At 46.3% G+C, this 21,605-nt stretch overlaps 1 protein-coding gene across 1 annotated transcript; it reads right to left on the bottom strand.

Moving 5' to 3' along the window:
• Positions 1 to 773: 773 nt before the first annotated feature.
• Positions 774 to 20,729, bottom strand: VSTM2B (V-set and transmembrane domain containing 2B). The gene is made up of 5 exons (XM_039558337.1): positions 20,222 to 20,729; positions 19,428 to 19,612; positions 17,824 to 17,853; positions 16,549 to 16,960; positions 774 to 1,486 (listed from the first exon to the last, which is right to left on the bottom strand). The coding sequence occupies exons 1-5, from the start codon at positions 20,292 to 20,294 to the stop codon at positions 1,398 to 1,400; spliced, it is 789 nt and encodes a 262-aa protein (XP_039414271.1). The 5' UTR covers positions 20,295 to 20,729; the 3' UTR covers positions 774 to 1,397.
• Positions 20,730 to 21,605: the final 876 nt, after the last annotated feature.

The following is a 21,605-nucleotide window of genomic DNA, read 5'->3' as shown; positions in this document are numbered from 1 at the left end:
CCTGCCCTCCTTCTAGAAAAAGACTTGGGTATGAGGTGAGGCAGTGGCTGTTTGCTCTGCAGCTCCTGCAGGCAGAGTCCTGCTGCCACTGGAGCTGTCACTCCACCTTTCCCACAAGGAAGCTCCTCTCTAAAATGCCACACAAGTGACAGGGTAAGAGTCACAGTCAGACATAGGAAATTTCAAGGTACTTCACTAAATTCAGCTAACGAAGGTCATGTTTCTTTACCTAAAGTTATCCTATTGGCTCACTTGAGAAACAAGCATTTTGGAGCAGAAAAATAACTGCTCTATTTACTGTAAAAAAGCTTCTTTAGAGAAATTTCACTTGAATAAGAAAAGTGACACAATTCTGCATTTAAAAAAAATCGGAATAAATTTTAAACAAATCTTGGAACTACAGAATACAACATTCCAGGATGATTTATTTCTCTTTTCCACTGCTTGATTCACCTTTTTTCAGAGAGGCCTGGGGCAAACCAAAACAATTTACATTGAGTGCCACATAGTGTCCCCCTGTCCATCTACCAGATCTTGCCCTGACTGCCCAGAGGTAACTGGTGTCACCAAGGAAAAGGCAGCTGCAGCCTAAGACTGGCTGCCTGCACCTTCTGCTGTGGGCTTAGGCACTATGCGAGGGTGTCTGAAAAACAACTGATTTCAATTTTATTTTGTTTGTGCTGCGTCTTTCCTCAACTCTGTGCTGTAACAAGGTAGGGAACTCACACAGCCATCAAGCCTTCTCAGGGACATTCAGGACACAGGGAAAGGCATACACATCTGTAAAAACTTTATTTCAAAATCTTTTTATTCAACTGTTATTCAGCAATATACAATACAGTTTATAAACAAATGTCTTACCTTGTTTCCAATCTTCATTTAAAAATAAATATTATTGACAGTGAATATTAATTATGGTAAGATGTACCTTTTTAATGTCTCCAAAAGAAATAATTTAATTAAAAAAGAAAAAGGAAATCCAAAAAAAACCCTAAACACAATAATCTACTAAAAATATTTCCTTTCTTAGGAAGGGTTTGACCCAACATCTTTACATATTGTCATAAAGATAACTGCTCAACAGTTCGTGCAAAATGAAGAGTCAGAGGAAAGGTTTAGAAAAGAAAAAATATTACATTAAAATAGAGAAATCATAAGTGCCATGCACAGAGCAGGGCTTTACACCATAGAGTCTGGAAACTAGATGCATTATTCTATGTGGTTTACTTTTCTGTGGCATCCCCAAAAATATGTTTTTCCCCCCATGTAGAATTTATCATGCTTCTTTCAGTCTCTGTCCATCTTTAAAACTGTAGGGATTTCTTTGTCTGGGGTTTTGTTTGTTATTAAATAGGTTCCTTTCTGTTTGGCTGAGGAAGAGTGGAGGGAGCAGTCCGTCAGTGGTTTACTAATAAATGTACAAGCTTATGCAGTATTAACAGGGACATATATAGGAGTGGGTCTGTAGCATAAATAGGTCCTGTACCTAGAAAAGAAAGAGACAAAGAAGAGAAGGAGATTTGATTTTTTATCTTTTCCAATATAGAAGATTAAATGCAGAAGAGAAATATAGGAAGATTCATTTTTATCACTTCAGTGCCAGGGGTCAGAAGCTTAATTTTAATAGTAAAACAGCATCCTCAAGCTATCCAACTCAAATAGCTTTTTCCTCCCCCTCCCAAATCTAACTCCACTTAGGTCATTTCATTATGTGTTACTAATGGTATGCCTAAACTTGGCTTCAGCCAAGTTACCAGCAATTGAAATTTCTATAAATACACCATAATCTGGTATATAGTTTGAGAAATGACAGGTATCAACCACCCATTATTTTAAAGGGAAATGACAAATGCTGCGGCTGTACTTCTTGATTAACAGGACATGAACCCATTTCATTTGGAATGGGAACAGCAAGACCTTGACATCTTCTTTACCTTTTATAGGAAAGAGCAGAATTTTAAATTAAAAATGTGCTCAGGAGCTATAGAAAAACAGAGGTCAGGTGTGGAACACATCTGTTACCGTCATTCTGTCCCAAGGAGAGCAAGCTGCGATGAGGTAACTCACGGGGCAGGACACACACTGAGGCATTTGCTCACAGCAACAAGTGGCAGCCATGGCCATGCTGCAGTTACCAAGGCTGTCCCTGCCTCACATCCATTTACACCAAGATGCTTGCCCAGTTTTTTTATTTTCTAGCGATGTGTGCTGAAAAGACACAGAAAGGTATTTGCTGTGTGCGCTGTGGTGTGGCCCCTCTCCCTGGCACGGGAGGGCTGAGCCGTGGGGCTGAGGCCTCTTGGCCAAGAGAGCAGGACGGACACACAGGCACGGCCTGAGGCTCTGGCTGTGCCACCTCTGAAATGGGTCACAGCTGTGCTGCCAGCACAGGCAAAAGGGCTCTGTTCCCTGGAGCAGCCCTGGTGCCCCAGTGCAGCCCACGCCGCTGCTGCAGGGCAGGACATCGGTGCCTGGCACTGCCCATGCAGACAAGGCCAGGCTGGGCCACAGCAGCTGCCTGGGCCCAAATGCCCACAGGGGACACCTTCCTGAGCCATGAGTGGACCAGCATGTGCAGTTGTCGCCAGCACAGAAATGGGTATGACAGGTGTGGGACGTTTCCACGCAAAAGCAGGAGTCCAGCGGGAATTTGCCCTGCACCTGAAGTGCAGAGGGGCACCTGGGGAAAGGCCTGCTGAACACCCGACCTACAGGAGTAACCAATGCCCAAAACAGACTGCCACCCAGACTGTCACAGATGCTTTGCAAAGCATGAAAACTTATTTTTAAAGTTTTCTGTGTTCAGTGTCCCTAGAAAAGTAATCAGGGCACTTCTATTTAGGAAACTCACTTCAGGTACCATAATGTGAATATTTTAGTCTTGGTCTCTAGGACATGTGAGTGGCACGATCAAAGGAAATGCCTCAAACAGTGCCTGAGCAAAGCACTGCTCTTGGGCTCGCTGCTCCAGCTGCCTTGTAATCTACATACACCTCACCAGCAGCGCTGGAGTATGATTACCCAGTATCAAAAATAGTACATAGCAATGTGGTGTGCAATTGAGGAACTCAAGAAATGTCCCCACAGTGCTATCTCACAGACGTCCAGACTGTGTGGCGATTATTTAGTTATTAAGGTTTTAATTAAATCCCTGCATGCACAAACACGTGCTAAGGACTGCCTACATAGCAACGCAAAGTTTTAAGATGAATACAGGATTTTTGTTTTGAATGCTGAAAAATCATTAACAAACACAATTAACTCCAGCAACTAAAGGAGTTAGTTGCAGCCCATTGCAAAAAGACACTAAAAGTGTGTGCAGGGAAGTGCACAACAGCTGCCAAAGCCCAGGTTCCCAGCCAGCACAGGGACAGTCACCGACCCCAAACACAGCAAATCTACACAAATCTACCTACCAGTGAGAGAAAAGAGCTGACTGGGAAGGCTGGAGGGGAGCCCTGCTGTCTGTCTGTCTCTGAGCCTGACATGCGTGTGGTAGCTGGAGACAGATGCTTACCCACAAACTGCACTCACAGGCCCAATGGACCCACACTTCCATCAGCACATCCCCATTCCCAAGCTGTCAGATGGCTGTCCTCCCTTCTGGGACATGGCACAGCTGCAGGAAGGCCAGCCAGGACAGTCCCCACGTGCTGTCACTGTCCCCCGTGCCTGGGGATGGCTGGGGCAGCCCAGCAGCAGCCGACACTCCTGGCAGCTACACGCAGCTCAATGGTCCCAAATTTGTGCCAATTCCCCACCCGCCCAGCACTACAGGGAAGAGCTGGCCTTGGATATTTATTATGATCAAACCTGAGGGTGATGAGAACCCCTCTGCTAGGGCTGAACTTGTTCTTTCAATGAACAGGACTCAAGTCTGAGATGCTGCCAGTTACTCAGACAGCAAGACGTCTTTTGTGAGGGGGAATTCCCCTGGAAACACAGAAACTCAACCTGTAGAAATGGGCTCTTGAAGCTCAAGTGCTCTTGCTGATACTGAAGGGCTGCCAGAACACCAGGTTAGGATTATTTCTGCTTTGAAGAGAAAGCAATATTAGTCACAACTCCTTGCAGCACCTGTGTGCCTGCTCACCAAAATAATTCCTATGTTGGTTTTACCTTTATGTACTAGTTTCAGTTTAAATTTCAATGCAGAACTGTGAAATCAACAGTCCAAATTTTGTCTTTTCCTTCTGTAGAAATTGCTGTTGTTTTTAACCTGTATTGTCCATTTTCTTTGATAGCAGAATGTGAGTTTAGAGTCTGTTAACAGAATCTCAGCAGTTAAACATATTTTTAAAACGCAACTTGAAAGCAATTATTCTTACTGAATACCACATACAAGCTTCTTTTTTCATACTGATTCAGTGTTGTTCTGCTCTAAGACTTCAGGCATTATTGGACACACAGAACTTCAGAATTCTCCCTCTGAATTTAAGCAGACCAGAAAAATAACTTCCAGTACGTTCTCTCTGGTTAGTTAACCTGAGCCATTGATTATAAACAAACTGAACTTAGTGTCCTCAATTCTGCTGTTACTGCAGTAGTGGTAATCTTGAGTTTTTAGTTAATAAATTGCTACATCTGTAGATGTTAACAAACAAAATGTGGGCTTCAGCATGAGGATCTGGACACACGATTGACCCAGGTGTGAGAACAGAGAGTTTTTACCCAGACACCCTGAATCACGAGTACACAGTTACTTGCAAACTACAGACACTTGCAAGAAAACATTTCACTGGTATTTTGAATATTCATTTGATGTTCTGTTATTGCAAGCTTATTTATCACTATACAGACTTATAACTTTGCTTTTAAAATATTTATATGCTCATGGCCAAAAGGGAAAGTCTACCACCATGCAGAACAAGAACAAATTGTTCTCTTTGTGTATGGTGAATTGCTCTCTGGCATCACTCATCCTTCTTTTCGATTTATGACATAATATTGTTTTACTGCAATTTTCTATTTAGTATTTTTTTTTTATGCCAGAATTAATCACAGTTTGACTTAAAACAGTTCAGTCGAAAACAAACATTAATTAACCAAGTGAATTGTGACACGCAGAAAAAAATGGGATGATTCTTTTACAAGCTATATTTAACCAATGGTCAAAAACCACGGTTTCCACCAGTCACCTATTTTTCTTACTAGAAAGAATCTGAAAAGTCCTTTGATGTCTCTTTCTGAGATGGTGGTAAAATGCAGTGGCCCATATAATAAAAAGCTGAGAGACATCAGTAGCCTATTTTCCTTGAAAGATGAGATAACACCTCAAATCTGACTGCCTACTGATGATGGAGCTGGGGCCCTGGTTGGCAGTGTCACGAGACATTCCTCTGTACTGCCTTTTATGCAGTGACCTGTTAGCCTTGGCCTATTTCCTTACAGAACAATGCCCAATTAAAGCCCTCAAACCTGGCATTTCATTAAGAGGTGAGGGATCAAACTGACCATATCGACTGATCTATTCTCTCAGTCCAGAAACTTTAGACTGTGCTTGACACATGTTCTCGTTCTGGTATCTATGGAAAAAATGGAATTCTACATGGGTTGTTGGTCAAGGATCATTGCAAGCAATAACCTCCTAGATAAAACAAATTCTCACTCACTGACATACATTTGGAGCACTTACGCTGAATTGAAGGGAATTTACCCAACTTCAGACTTAAGAGCTTCTTAGAAGTTTTTAACTGAAATTACTAAAGTCACAATACACTTACTCAACCAAAGAGATAATAAGGTACACCCCATTAGAACTTTTCCACAGCTGAGACAGCTTATAAGCTGTCTACACCGTTCCACTCTTAAGTACTTCAACACAATCCACACATTGCATTTTTGCTATTTTTTTAAATAATTTTTTTGTACCCAGTGCCTTAAACTTCCCACTCCTCCCCAAGAGCTAATTCTCCAGGATGCTGTGCAGAACTGCATGCAGAGCCTGTGCTGACTTTCAGCAGACTCTCCTAGCTCAACCCCAGAGAACTGCATGGAACAGGAGGTGTTTTTGTTCAAAGACGTATTCGTACAATAGAAAAAAAATACTGAACTGTGGTGTCCCCATTGCTCTAGCTTTTGTCTGGCTGTGGATCATCCTGCCCAGGCACAACCAGAAACAGCTCCTCAGCTGTCTTTTGGTGTAGCTAATTTCTGCAGTGGTGACTTCCCACATATTTATGAGCAACTGCATGGGATCTGCTCGCCACTGAACCTGCCTAGAAGGCATAATGACAAAATTAGTTTTCTATCCACTACACATCTTTATTTATGATTCACTGAGTTTTGGAACAGCTTTCCATAACTCATCTCAAAAAAATGCCTCACAGAAGTCAGTATATGTTTTTATTTCTACACAACATGCAGGTAGAAGCTTATGATTCTGCTTTGTTCCTTCATCCACAGTATCAAGGTTTTTAAGGTCAAGAATAAATCTTCTCACAGAGCCAGGTAAAACTATCAACATTGTCCTCCACACCCTTCATGAAAATGCCCACAATTTCACTTTCCTTATCCACACCATAGCCTCAAACTCCCCAGGAAGCTGAAAGAAATTTTACTGGCCAGAAGACACTGACCAGAGTTTTGTACAACTGTGTCAGCATTTTACGTCTTCTCAAATACACCTGAGTTTCACTGTTTCTCTACCTTCTCTCTCAAGATATCCACTGCAGTATTCAGGCCTATATTGAGAGGTGAACTGCCAAAACACCATGTTACAAGAGTAACAGGAAGCCTCTCCTGTTCTAATTTTGGAAATTCAACAGGCTTTAGTATTTCAAATAAGATTTTGCATTTGGAGTATTTGGCACACCTGAAATGAGCATGTTTTACTTGCCCACACCTGTATCTATTTACGTGCTGGGCTAAACTCACCTGAAAACAATGAGCTGAGGCAAAATTTAAGGCTTGATTACTCTGCAGAAGCTGCATACAGGGCAGCACAGTGCAAACTTCCAGAATAGGTAGAAAAATAAATATGTGTATTTGAGGAAAGGCCAATTCCTTGTAGCAGCCTGGTCCTAATTTTGACAATTCTTGATGTGACAACTCAAAAAGCCCACCTAGGACAGAAGACTGGTGTTTTAGTGGTTTGGTGTTTTATTAGACTTTGGTGTTTTAGCATGGTAGCAGAGAGGCTACAGATTAGAAAACAAATAAATTGGACGGTAATGAGAGGGGGTGTAGTCATGCCAAGGAAATGATGCAGAAATAAAAGTTTGGTTCTGATAAGAAGCTAAGGAAATAAAAATATTCCTTCTGCAGTATTGATTTTCGGAAGCACTGCAGTGCTTTGCTGGAAGTCAATGTGTGAGTGCCTTTGGGACAGAACAAAGACAGAACAGACACAGGTGTTGGTAGAGGAGTCGGGGATGTGTTTCTTAAGGCACCTGCAACTATTGAGGCAGATTTTGATATCAATAGAGCTCATTTTAACTGAGACTCATTAAAGCCACATTGTTGTTAAAATATTAGTGCTGACAATCCCTTCCAAACATGCTCATGGTACACGGACCAGCCAAGTGCTCCATTATCCTCTACAGAGGCTCTTCCCCTCTCCTGGATTTAAGGACATCATTAGACATAAGGTACAGGATTAAATGGACAATTGATCTGACCTATTCCACAGCTGCTGCAGGTCTGCAAGGCACAACAATTTCATATTAAACACAGCTATCACAAACAGAGGAGCTGTTGAACTAGTGGATTTGATGGATATAGGGAAATGCATATCTGCTACAAAGCAAGAAATCCTTCTACCTTTTATACAGAAATGTTTCTGGTTTCTAGGTTCCCAAAGAAATATGCAGTTTCATTTCCAACAGGCTGGTAAAAAATCATCTCCCACTAAAGTCACAAGAAATAGGGGCGCACAATATGGGAAACATTTTCCCTCAATATCCCCACTTCCCTTCTGTGGTAGCCAAAAGTGCACAGAACAATCAGCACTCTTACCAAAACCTCCCTCTGCTTCTCCAAACACTACATCTGCCTGTGAACACCTCTGTGCTGAGGGCGGGCAGTGCCCACAGACAGCCCAGCCGAGCAGCAGCTGAGCTGAGGGAGCCAGGCCCTTGAGGGGCTGCTCTTGGGATGCCTTCTACACTGGAGACAAACAAACCACTCAACCACTCCAAATATCCACTCGTGGAGAAATTAAAGAATAACTTCAAGACAACACCAGGAGTAATTTATAACAAGCTCCAAAAGGAAATGCTGCTGTAGACGGTGTCAATGGATAATAGAAATGCATCCTGAATGCTTAAAAGGAGCAATTCATTCTATATAGATTATACAATTTAAATACTTTCTATTGGTTTGCATTTAAATAAGCCAGTAACTTTCCTCTTTTGAGACCTGCAGCTGGTCTCTACTTTGTATTACCCTCACATAAACAGATTTCTGCTTTGGTATCAGTGAGATGATCTCTCCTCACTAAACATCTTATTAAGACACTCAAACCATGCAACTATGAGTTTGTTTTAATTTCCAGAATTTTCTGCAGTTCCATGATCTAAAATTAACTTAACAAAACCAAGAACCCTTAATTCACTCCTTGAAAGTTGAATAGTAAGAGATACAAAATTCTTTGTAATGAGGTTTGGTAGAAAATGAATTTTAAACAAAAACATATAGAAAAATAACTAACTGCATTAGTGGTAGTTCAGGTGGTAAATGGGTAGCCAGTGCTACACTTCTTCTGTACTAGTATGTGAGAAACTCCAGAGCATATCTATACACACAAGTAGCAAAAGCGCAACTCAAACTGCCCATATCCTGAGACAATGAAGAGTAATGGGAGCTGGTTTCAGCTACTGAACTTTGAAGCAAGTCTGGGCCATATTCTCAGGGGTTTTATTATAAGTAGGAGGACTAAAAATATTGGACATATTGCAGAAAAGGAGGCAAGCTAGGTATGGTCACACAATTCCACAGGCTAGCACTTTATGAAAAGACTGGCAGTAAGAGTCACACTGGAGTGAGCCACAGGTTTCACATTCTGTAATTGATACAAGCTGCAAATATTTGCAACCCAGAAATAAAGACGATGACACTGTAGTTCTCACTTCACTGTCTTTTAGAGTATTTTTGATCAGGATTAGGAGCAAGCTGCTGATGTAGTTGTAATTATCACTCCAATCAGAATTACTAAACTTAAGCAGATGCAAGGGCAGATTAAGGATTTTTTTGAAATAACCCTATCCTGTCCATACTTAAAGAACAGAGTTAAAGTGCATTAGCAGAATACATGATGACACACGGAAAATGGCTGTATTGAGAGCATGTGCCTGAAAAAAACCCCAGAGCCTGTGATTTCCATAAAGGAGGGATCACGTTTTTGCTGTAAACCAACAGTGGGATTTTGGGACTGACCCACAAATACACAAAGTCTCCAAACACTTCCAGTGATTGATATTTGCTAGATGTTAGTTAACTAAAGACTTTGCTATGCCCTAGATGTACGGGAAGCCAAGCTTTGCAGAATAAGCCAGCAAGGGGTTATTTGACAAAACTGTGGACATGGGATATTCCTCAATACCCTCTGTACATGTGAAATCTCCAGCTCCTTGGCAGGAGAGGGATTCAGATTAGCATACCAACTGTAAAAATTATAAAGCAGTCAACTATTTCTGATTATGTCAGTTTGATGAATTTTATCCATAGAATCACTGAATTGGTGAGGTTGGAAAAGACCTCTAAGATCACTAAGTCCAGCCATGAACTCAGCACCACCAGACAGACTGTCCACCCCTAAACCCTGTCCTCAGGTGCCACATCCCCGTGTTTCCCGAACACTTCCAAGAGCATGGTAACAAAATGACAGACATGGAGTATAATGTCCCTTAGAGACCTCCCTGTGCTCTACCTGCTTTGGAAGCCAGCAGCCTCTCCCTGCACACACAGGGATGCCCTGCTCCACAGCCATGGGCAGGGTGAGAGCAGATATTTGGGGAATGCTCGGTGTCCCTGCGTGTGCTCTGTGAGCGCAGCTCCCTCCTCCCCAGCGGCACAACCTCGTGCTGGCTCGCACAGACCCCTCCACTGAGCACGGCTGCTACTCTGCCAAACTGCTCTTCTTCCCAGCTAATAAAATTGCCTCCCAGCTGATAACAGCCTAGCAATATAAAGTACTTGGTTGTTAGCTGCTGTTGTGGCAAACAATACCATTCTGCTGACAACCCCATTTTTTCCAATCCAAACCCACTTGAACTGTTTATTATTGACATATGGGACTGCTCTACCATTATCTAATTTTAAAAAACACATAGTAAACAGCAACAGTGAGCCTGACAGCATTCTTACTGCTTTAGCAAAGCTAAATCAAAACCCAAAGCAACCCCCTTTTATTACCAGCACAGTCCTGTCAGGCTCTCTTAAGTAAAAAAGAAACACCTACACAGGACTACTGTAAGATTAATTTCCTGGCAGAGGCTACTTTACGTTTGCTTTCCACCTACAGCCCATGCTACTAAAAGCCTTCTCAAAACCAGTACCAGTAAGGCTGTCTGGGCATTTCTTTGTGCCACGACTGCTAAGTTTTAAACTATTAGGGACCTATATAAATCAACAACACAGTTCAGGCATTAGTTTATACGTCAGTAAAGCTGCACCAGTATAGCAGAGGGAGTGAGTACCAATTACTGCCTCATAAAAGATACAAAGTTAGCTGATTCTGCAAACTAAGACTACAAGTTGCAAAGTATCTATTGAAACTGTGTATAAAGAACTAGCAGTATATGTATATTCCTGCCCAAAATGCGGTTTGCTCAGGCAAAAATACATGTGGGTGCACTGAGCCTTTCTTATTATAAATTTCTAATTTTCAGTCACTAATGAATCAATCTTATATAGAAATCTAGACCAGTGTTAGGTATAGCTTCCACATTCATTAAAAAGACCTGGAATACCCCCTTCATTGCGTTTAGTAATATTTTTAGAAAATTTTTTCATCTATAACTTCAAAATATCAAAGAAATTCAAATAATATTCAGATTTCTTCAAGGGCATTGCACAGGCTGGAGTAGAATAGGTTAGTACAGTTTTGTCTGTCCTCTGGGGAACAAGCAAGAACCACTGAAAGGAAGTTACTCAAATAAATTGCATTTCCACAGTACAAAAACACCCAGGCACAGCTTGTTTCTGCCCTAGATAATGAGGTGACACATTACAGCAGTTAGTGCTTTTGTCCAGTTCGAGAATTAATCCATATTACACAGACACAAAAGAAGATATTTGACCTCACTTGTCCCCAAAGCAGTCTAATTTGCCTAGATATTAAAGTGCTAGTGATGTGTATTTAATGAGAATTCTTTTTGCATGTTTATTATCCAGTGACATTTAGGAGGTCAGCCTGATAATTCAGTTATGGCCTCTGTCTTGCTACTTTATTTAATGTAAAGGAAAATGTGATGTGACCCAGGTTGCATTTAACTACAACAACAGAGTGGAGCTCATACATAGTCTCATAAAAAGCACAGGGGGAGTGGAGTAGACCCACACATTACCGAGTGGGAAAGGCAGGGAGCCTGAGCTAAGCAGCCTCATAGACTTTCCTTTTTTGCTATTTCATGTAACATTCATCTATCAAACCTAAACCAGCTCCACAGGCTGTTTCTCAAACTAGCACAGTCATTCAAGCTCAGACCAAGCCAGGAGAGCCCTCACCCAAAGTTAGTCCGAACCCAACCACAGCCCCTCCAGAGCTCCCCTAACCAGCTCAGCACACTCAATGAAACATTGTTCTCCTTCCTCGCCTGTCTGTAAGCTGCAAAGACAGACCTCTTGCTTCCCAGGGCACAGCAGGCATCTAAGTCTCCACCTGGTCTTCTGCCTCAAGGTGGGCTGGCTGTGCATGCCCTGCTCTTCTCAGCACCACTGGGAGCTGCATGGGCACAGAGGCTGCAGGACTGGGACCTGCTGCTTTATCTTGGGCCAGGTAGCCCAGGAGCAGAGCTCCCTCTGCCTCACACATAAAAGGCTTTGAGGAGGGGAGGGACAGGCATGAAGTGAAGACTTATGTTCTTCCTTGCTATGACTACTTCATCTCTGCATAACACATGAGCCTGTGTCCCTCCTAGAGCACTCTAAGCATAATGAATCACAGCTTCTTGTTTCACACTCCCATCTTTGTTTATTTTATTTAAAGCTTTCACTTCTGAGCTTTGAGGCTAGAGATCAAACAAATAAAAGGGAATTTGGAAGCTGCAATGTCTGATCTACATTCTGCTCAGAAGTTAAACTAAAAATTGCCCCCAAGCCAATACACAGGCACTCATTTTGGAGACCATTTGGTAGGATATAATACAGTCAATTTCCCTCCCAAGAGGTCAGTATGAAGATCCTAGTTTATTACTTCACCATCAGATGACAAAGTTAGTCTCACGACTAAGGCACTGGACTTAAATTTAGAAGATCTGAAATTAGGTTTTCATATTTAATTTCACAGCTGTCACACAACTCAACAAAGTCAGTTATTGTTCTTGTGTCATTTATCTGTCTCATCCACTTGGACTGCAAATTTCCTGAGACAGAGATACTGTGTATTTCACTCAGGGATGCTCCTGCATCCCCCCTACTCTACCCAGTAAAACCCAGGAGCACTTCCAAACAGAAACAACTCTGCACACTTTCACTTGCTCACCCCAATTTTTTTCCTACAGCGTAAGATTTCATTTGTGTACAAGCATTTAAACTAAAAGGTCAATATTATTTCATTTAGAACCACATGGATGACTGCTTCTCTGACAGTATTAAAAATAGTCTTGCCAGCAGATCTTTGTCTCCTCACAGCCCAAATCCCATTTTCTAGGTTCACACTTCAGTTTACCTTGCTGGCAGACAAGCAGTAACCTTTCTGACTCATGAGACCACAGCACCAACTTTTTATATGGTTCTTTAAACATCACAGATAAAACTCTGTTTAAGTAGCTAATATTTGTGGCATATTGGTCAATTTTTCTGTTACATTGGCTCTGTTGCCTTATATACCATAATGCTGATCACAAACTTCAGCCAAATACCATTTCTGATGACATGTCTGAAACAATGGATTTTCTATTTATACCCAGTTTGTCAGATGAGAGTCTTCTGCTCTTTAGATAATCTCAGTAACAGAAATGTTTATTCTAATAAATTCGTGTTTCAGTTCACTTAGAAGATGTGAAGAATCACATTTTTCCATGGTGCATGACTGGGATGGCAACTGAAGTCAACAAAAGCCCTGCAGGCACATCCCAACATAGCATTTTATCTATAATCACATTTATTGGAATCCAAGCACATAGAGGCCATCTCTTACTACACTGAAAGTATTGGGAAGATTTCTATTTCAAGGAAAATAGGATTAGAGGCCAATTCATGCAGGACACTGTAGCTAGTGCCATGCCATCAGCTCTTAGGCAGAGCTCTCCAGTGTCTTAAATGAGGGTGTTTCTTAATCACTGATGGCAAATCCATTGTTCGACCAAATTTCTGCTTTTATACAGAGGAAATAATCGCTGCGTACAATGAAAAGACTTAGGAATGCTAAACACTTTATATGTATTAGACTATTCAATTATTACACACAGATTTGGTGCAAGTACTCATCTGTGTGTGCTAGGGAGCTCAAAATAGGATAACAGAGCATATGTATTGTGCTGCTATGCAGATATAACTCATACAGCAACACAAGGTTAGGTTCTGCAGTCTTAAACACCATGTGAACAAAGGTTTAGTTGGATTTGTTGGCCCTACTGTGTGGAAAACCAGTTACAACACTGCCTTGTGGGGGTGGACTTGAAACAGAGCTTCTAGTTCCCAGAAGTAAACAAAAGGGGGAAAAAACACCATTTCCTATAAAGCAACCGCATTCTTTATGGAGAACAATAATTACTGTACCTAACACAGCTTTAAAGAACACCACTTTAACACACAAATGGGAAACTCTGAAGGTCAGAGATGTAGTTTTCTTTTAAGACATTTTGAAGAAACTTTAGTGCTTATCAACCCAAGTGGCAGCACTGGAGACCCCAGTCTTCCATTTCCTCACAAAAGCAGATGATATCCCTGCAAGTCCTCATCACGTTGACTGCCGTATCAGTATTTTATCCAGGTCTTTATGCAATATTCATGTCTAGGGAAGACTTCTTGCCTCTACACCAAGCTGTCTCTCTCTGCTTCAAACCAAGTCCCTGGCCAGACAGCCTTACTAAAAACTGAGAAGATGGGGATTGGGACAGCAGCAATCTGCTTCACAGAAGCGACCAGAGACATCTCATGGTAACAAGACTCAGACAGCTCTGGTCCAGAAGGCACCCAAATCAGGAATTTTTGAGGGCCAAGCCTCTCAGCTGCAAATCTCCTAAGCCATGCTGGGGTTCCTGTTCCATTGTTAAGTAATGACAGGCAGTTCCAAACTACCACAGGTACAGAAATTACAACAAACCAGGGAGAAGCCTGTTATTTGGGGACGTCTTGATTCAAGCAGAGTAAAAAGACATTATTTATGCAAAAGGACTGTACCAAAATACAGGATTAATTACCTCCCTCTTATGGGGACAAAAGCAGGTGCTGGTTTACACCTCATTGAATCAGTACTAGGAACAGGAACAGTTTGACTTGGCTTTCTCCAGCACCGGAGCTGCCACGGAGTGGCAGTGTTCACAGAGACCAGTGTGCAGCTCACAGCACCAAATTCTGGTTTAGCCAGTTTTGTAGCTCTCAGCATCAGCCTCCATGTGGAGACCCCCACTAAATGTTTTTCTGTATTCTGCTACCTTTTTCACCGATTTCAATCATTCCATTACCTCCACTGCTGGCCATAATGCTAACAGTTCATTTTCAGAATTTAATGCAGCCTAGAAATGATGCAGAAGTGCCATATCCCAAACCACAGACATGTAAAAAATCAGGACAGACAGCAGTTTAGCTGATCTGGGCAGGAGGGCTTGCCCTAAGAGGCATATGTGACATGCTGTCTTGGCGGCGCATGCTCGCATCCATCTGTTGACGTGGAACTGAGCCCACTGCACTTCCACCGTCCTGGTTTTAGTTCATATGCAGCACATAAGCTCTAGGTTCAGCAGGCAGGGTGCACACTGCTGCCAGTCCTAAACCCAACCTCTACTGTCAGCACAGAAAACACTGCAAGAATTCTCACAGTCACAGAGTGGAGAGGAAACACTAAAATGACCCCCAGCTCTAGGGTCCAGGGAGGAAAGCAGATCTTTCCAAACAAAAAACAATAGATTGTGAGCATTACAGTGCTTGGTTTAATTTCTTGGGATCAGTGGATTCAGTAAAAGCAAAATGAACTTCTTTAAATGCCCACAAGCACCTGTAGTTAGATCTCAGGAATTATCACTGTATCTTCCACTAGACACCAGTGAACAACCAGCTTCATCTTGGGAATGATAAGGAGTAAAATCTAACTTTAACATGTATTTCTCCAGAAGAAAGAAATTAAATTATTCAGAAAACAGGAAAAGGTAGTAGCCAGATAAAACAGCACCTGTAAAGCACCAGCAGGTCACAGTGACCCATATACAAATGATTTCCATTACTGTGAGCCAAAACCGGCAACTGTTTGCCCAGAAAGTGTGAAGAAGTATCAGGAAGAAGTGTGAGCTTCCCTGCGTGAAGATTATGAATCTGCGTCAGAAGAGACTCAGCAGAGAGGGGAGCTCAGGGCCTTCCCTGCACAGTCAGTGGCATAAAATTGTTTCCCTTCTTCCACAGATAACTTGGCAGGGACATTTGTTCAACGTTAGCTAAGTGACAGTGGCTAAGAGGGGAGCTGAAGCCCAGCCAGAGCAGCATTACACCTCTGAAGCTTGAAACACTTTTGCAATTCAGATTTAAGACTATGTTCTTGTCCCAGACATTCCTGTCATTAGATAAATAAAGGTTTATAACTGCCTTCTCTGGCAAGCCGCAATATGTTAATGTGGCATTAATAACTTAATACAGTATTAACTGATAGACAATCAGTATTAGCATGATGTTTACATTTGGAAAATATTATAGAGCACTGTTATCTCCAATGCCTATCCTGCCATTAATTCAAATGTGGAGCTCATTACACAGCAATTGACATTTCCCTTCTGAATCCACATCCTGCTCTGCATAGGCCCTACATCTGCCTGGGACAACCAGACCTGTAAGCCACTTGCTGATCTAAACTCTCTGCAGAGCATCCACGGCATTTAGCTCACCTGAGGCTGCACCTACTGTTTAAACACTGCACCCAAAAAGCTGCACGGGGGTTCTGAACGTGGGGTCTCCCACTGCACCTACCAAAGGGATGCGGGTCCCAGCCTTGTGCTCAGACCCATCTCCCCAGGCCGGTGCCTGTGTTCACTCCTGCCCAGGCCAGGGCAAGGCACCAATCCCAGCCTTTGGGACAACCTAACTACACTTTGCCAACAAACTTGGGTACGATTACTCAGTTTCAGCGTCGCAGCGAGAGTCCCGCCGCGGCAGAGGGGTCACAGTGACCGACCCGCAAGCGAGTGGCGGTCCCGGGGCTCACGGCCGTGCGGGAACAGGGGTCCCGTCCCGCCCTACCTGACCCGTGCTGCTGGCGGAGGATGGCGGCCTGCCCGGGCGGCGGCGAGGCCGAGGAGGCTGCGGCGGCGGCCGTCGAGGCGGAGGCGGTGGCGGCGCTGGCAGCTGCGCTGGCGGTGCCGCCCGGGGCGGGGGCCGGGCGCTTGGCGGGGCCGGGCGGCGGCGTGGGGCGGGCGGCGGGGCCGTGGCGGCGCGGGGCCGCCCCGCTCTGGATGTGCGACACCGCCTCGGCCGCCTGCACGTCGGGCGGGGCGAAGCGGGACAGGACGCGCAGCAGCGCCTGAGCCTTGTGCTCCTGCGTCTCGTCGTCGCTGTAGTCCGACACGCGGCACTGGTACACGCCCTCGTCCTGCCGCCGCACGCCCGACAGCCGCAGCCGGTGCGAGATGTCGTTGCCCTGGACGCGGACCGTCTGCAAGAGAGCGCACGGCCGGCACGGCCTCAGCGGCGGGCAGCGACCCTGCCCTCCGCCTGCAGCCCCGGCCCCAGCGCCGTGCCCTTTGCTGCCGAGAGCACGGCACCGGGGCTAATTGCCCCAAATCAGCGGCCACTGAGCCCAGCACCTCGCTGTTAAAGCCCCACCTGGCGGGGGTTATCCAGAATCAGCCCCTGTACCCATCGTTCCCAGGCCGCCTCCCACCTCTCACCACCAGCGCTCTGCCACCACCCCCCGCGGGTGTCCTCTCGTCCCCCAGGCTCGGACAGCCCCCAGGCCGCACGAACCGCCCCGAGCCCCCGCCTGAGGAAAGCGCAGCCCCCCGGGGTTCCCCTTCGCCGCTGCAGCGAGTCAAGCCCGGCTGGGCAGCGTCTCCCCCCTCCGCGGCCAAGGAGCTGCCCTGTGTCCTCAGCACCGCGGAGAGGGGCAGCGGGGCCGCATCAAAGGACAGGGGCGTGTTTCCTGCAGGACGGCCAGAGAAGGGGGTCGCCTCAGGCAACTGGGGGTTGAAGAAGGCTGGGGAAAAAAAAAGCGAGATTCTCTTCTGATTTGGCCCACAGTCCTTCCCCAACGTGGCTAAGGAAGGGGCTGTAAGGCAAGCGCCACCTCCTCTGGATTTGCAAGGAATGAGATGTGATCGCAAAACCAGCAACAGATGGTAACAACGTCTTGAGCCACGGCACACTGAGGAGGGGAAACGTGCCACACTCCCGCCGTGCTGCAGGAGCGCGGCTGCCAGTGAGACCAGCTGCATTCGTGTGTCAGGAAATGAGGGGGGCATGCTGTAAATCCCACGAGCATGGGAGGAGGGGTGTGCACCCATCTCGAGCTGCACTTACGCTGATTTTGGTTGCATCCTTATTTGCTACCTAAAAGAACAGAAAAAAAGGGCAATTAGACTCAGCACTGCCACCACATCAACAGGATGTTCATATTCCCACCCCAGTGGAAGGACAGGACACGGATAGATGCAACTTTCTCCACTTGCCATTCACACAGCCGGTGCGGCTCAGGGGAGTTCCCCAGGTGATGGGGCAGGCAGCAAACCAGTGCTCAGCCGGGGGGACTGTTTTCGTAAAGTTCCCATGGTGCCCCACAGAAGCACTGCCTTCCCCAAGGGTGTGAACAGCAGCCAAAGAAATGCTTGTTGCATGCTCTGCTGCTCCCAGTCACTGACAAACACTGGGGAAGATGCTTTACCAGCAGCACAGCAGTGAAGGGCTTGGGCAAGCTGGATCCTGCATGGCTCAGGGCAGAGCTTCAGTCCTGAAACACCCTGGGAGCAGGTATCACACAGCACGTTTCATATTTGGTTATGTTTTTGTCTCCAGCCAACCACTGTAAACTTAAGTGATGCCTCAGACCTCACTGATACGCCTCTCGGGGAGACGGTCATCATTCTCCAGGCTTGCTCTGTCATCATTTATTGTAAAAGCAGCTCACAGTTTTTATATAAGGTTAAAGAAGACATTTAAATCCAAGCGATTTATTTCCCAGTCTGACAACTGACTTACACTTTCCCCAGCTAGGCGGCATCGCATTAGCTCAGTGTCTGTATGCTTTGCATCTCTATTTGAGCTCTGCAGGAAAACAAGCGTGCCACAGAGAGGGGAGCTGGCACTGGCACAGAGGCTGCCGTCGGCCACCCTGCTGGCACAGAGGATGGGGCCTGGAGAGGATGACATGTCCTGCACAGAAGGGCAGCACAGCCTCAAAGTCCGGCTTTAGCCCACTCCTTGTACAGCCCTGTTTGGCACCTGCAAGTTGTCTTTGCTCTGGGGGGGCTGTAGAATGACTGGCTTATGCTGGGGAAATGAAGCTGAAAAATTTAGACTGAAGCCTACCCTTACACCAAGCGGCTTCCTAGGGGGAGGGGAAAAGGCATGCAAGACTTAACTCTGCTTTATGCATTTTAATTGTTACACCTGACTGAAAACATCTTGCTGAGCTTCAGATATGGACACAAGTATGTACATGTACAAGTAACTATGTGTTTGTAGATGCAGACTAACACCACGTTAATGTACCAACAGAGAGGTGTACCTCTCATGCCTTTTTCTGCACTATCAGTGAGCAGAGGTTCTCCCACCTTTTACAGGGACTCCTGGCTCAGTCCACAGAAGCACTGGTTTTTGCTTGTCTACACTTCATACTACAGCTATTTTCACTGCCTTTCTTGGGACCTCACTGCTGATTTTGCAGTGGGACATTTATCGTTTTCTGTTTACAGTCCTTAGAGCACTGATGTTTTTCCTGATGTGAAGCCCCTCATGGTGCATGCCCTGTACTCCTGCATTCCTTGGAGGGCCTGGGCACTCTGATGCTTCCTACTGGTGGCTGGCACTGGGCAGAGGAAGCACTCTGGGAATGCTGAGTTTATTCTGATCACTACCTAGCCACGTTGCATTTGATGAAGACATATATCTCCATAGCAATGTATTACCTTGCTCCTGCTGCCGGGGACACTGATGGCTAATTCGTGTGCAAGTTCTCTGGCTGGTTCTTTAAGGTACCACCACTGGATTTCCAAGGAGTAAGAGGTGGATCCGCTGGCTCGGAAAGCACAAGGCATCTCAATATCATCTCCCTCCCTAACAGTCACATCTTTGGGAACTTCAGTAAAGGTAGCTGGGAGGGGAAGATAGAGTTACAAGGGCTGATTAACGAGAGAGATTAAAAGACAAGATCAGTCCTTTTCAGTCTAACGTGAGCTGCTTCAGCTCAAGGGCTAAACACTGACCGCGCCACAGGTTTCCTGGAGCCCAGGGACCACAGGGTAAGCAGAGCATCCAGGACTGCGCACCCGGGGCAGGGCAGGGCCGAGGCGGCCCCTGTCACCCTGCAGCCGTGGCTTCAGCGGAAAGTTTGAAGAGGACTTTAACCCCCTCGTCCTTCTAAGAAAGCCCTCGGCTTAATACAGAGCCACCGGTGTCCCACTGTCCCCTCCCGCCGAGCGGCGCGGGCACTGTCCCGGGCTGCGCGCCCGCCGCGCCCCGCTCCGTTCCGCTGCGCGCTGCCGGCAGCTGCGGCCCAACAGTGCCACCTTGTTCTGCCAGAGCCCGCCCGGGCAGCTCCCTGCCCCCAGCCCCGCGCTGGGAACGCGCCGGGGAGGCCGGGCCGGGGAGTAGCGCGGCTGCTGCAGCTCGGCTGCGGACGGGCGGCCCCGCAGCCTCCCGCCAGCAAGTTGTGCCCGGAGCGGCGCATCGCCGCGGCAAGAGGCCGAAGTTTCCTACTCACCGGTGACAAAGAACAGCAGAGGAGCGTTGAACATCAGGTAACAAAGGGTGCAGAACAGCCCCAGACTTTCCATCGCATCTATGTGGGCTGCGGGCGGGGAGCTGGCTGGGGGCGCAGCCGGGCACGCCTCAATCCATCGCACACAGCGGGCCGGGGCAGGGCACCTTCCCAAAAAGCCAAAGCCTCCCGGCTAACCTCGGTTTGCGGAGAAGCAAATATAAAATCCACAGCCAGCTGATCAAACTCGCCCGCAGGTGGAAGCGACGTTTCTGGGAATGCAGCAATAAATCGCGTCCCGCTCCTTCACTCCGCCGCGGGCGGGATTCAACTGCCCTGCTCTGCGTGGGGGCTCCCGCAGCCCGAGAGCGAGGAGGCGACGCCGGGCGTCTCTCCGAGCCCCATCCTACGGAGCGCTCCGCGCCCGGAGCTCGCCGCGAGGTCCAGCGAGGCGGCGGCGGCGGCGGGGACGAGCCTCCCCTCCCTTCCCGGCGCCCGGGCAGCGCCCGCCGTGCGCCCGTCGCGGGCTCTGCCCCTGCACGGCGGAGGCGGCGGCACCCCGAGCCCGCCTCTCCCCGCCCGGCCGATGGATGCGCGGCCCCGACCGCAGCTGCCCCGCGGCCCGGCCCCCGCCCGCGGCCGCGCCCCGCACCGCCCCCCGCTCCAGGCCCCGCCCGGCGCCGCCCCGAGGACCTGCGGAGCCGCTCGGGCTCGCTCGCTGCCCGTGCCGCTCCGTCCGAGCTCCTGGCCGGCGCTGGAAGTACCTGGGAAGCACCTGAGCGCGCAGCAATAAACCCGCTGCTGTTTGCGGCATCCCCATCCACGCCCGGGGCTCCTCCTGGGGTGCGCGCCCGCGGCGGATTGCTTGGTTGCTGTCAGGCTTTCGAACTCACTGTGTTTGTTACTTGTTAAAATACATTAAGGAAAAAATCCCCACTCTTACTGATTTAGAAAACAGTATCATAACAAGAAAACGTTTCCATGGATAAGCTGTTTCTCAGGCAAATGTCCCAGTTAAAAAATAGAAGCGTCAAAAGTCATCAGTAAAATCATTAGTGAGTAACAATCACAAGCAGAGTTTGATTTTTGCAGTTAGTAATGTGAGGGAGCTGTATTTTAATAAATTTGAGGTGCCTTTAAAAAATATTTGTCCTTTCCCCCCCGGGAAATTTCATTAAAATCACCATTTTGTTCAGCCACAACTTCATTTAATCACTGCGATGGCCTGGGATGTGTGCTTTAAGATCTGCAGAACATTTCCTTTATGTTTTTAATGGTTTCATTCTATACCATAAAAAAGATGCTGGATGTGTTAGCTTGATACATGAAGATTTCTATGGAACAAAATATTCAGAAACATTCACTTTTTGAATAACTAAATCAGACC

This window comes from Corvus cornix, chromosome 11 (genome assembly GCF_000738735.6).
Source record: "Corvus cornix cornix isolate S_Up_H32 chromosome 11, ASM73873v5, whole genome shotgun sequence".
Lineage (NCBI taxonomy): Eukaryota > Metazoa > Chordata > Aves > Passeriformes > Corvidae > Corvus > Corvus cornix.
The sequence above is the reverse complement of the archived record's forward strand: the minus strand, read 5'-3'. Positions and strand labels throughout refer to the sequence as shown.

Bases quoted from the DNA above. Each gene is read 5' to 3' on its own strand.
- VSTM2B (XM_039558337.1), bottom strand. From the start codon at position 20,294: ATGGAAAGTCTGGGGCTGTTCTGCACCCTTTGTTACCTGATGTTCAAC. The intron at 17,854-19,427 runs GTAATACATTGC...CTGTTCTTTTAG, and splicing joins TCCCCGGCAGCAGGAGCAAG to GTAGCAAATAAGGATGCAAC. The intron at 1,487-16,548 runs GTAGGGCGGGAC...TTTCTTTTCTAG, and splicing joins CCGCCAGCAGCACGGGTCAG to GTACAGGACCTATTTATGCT.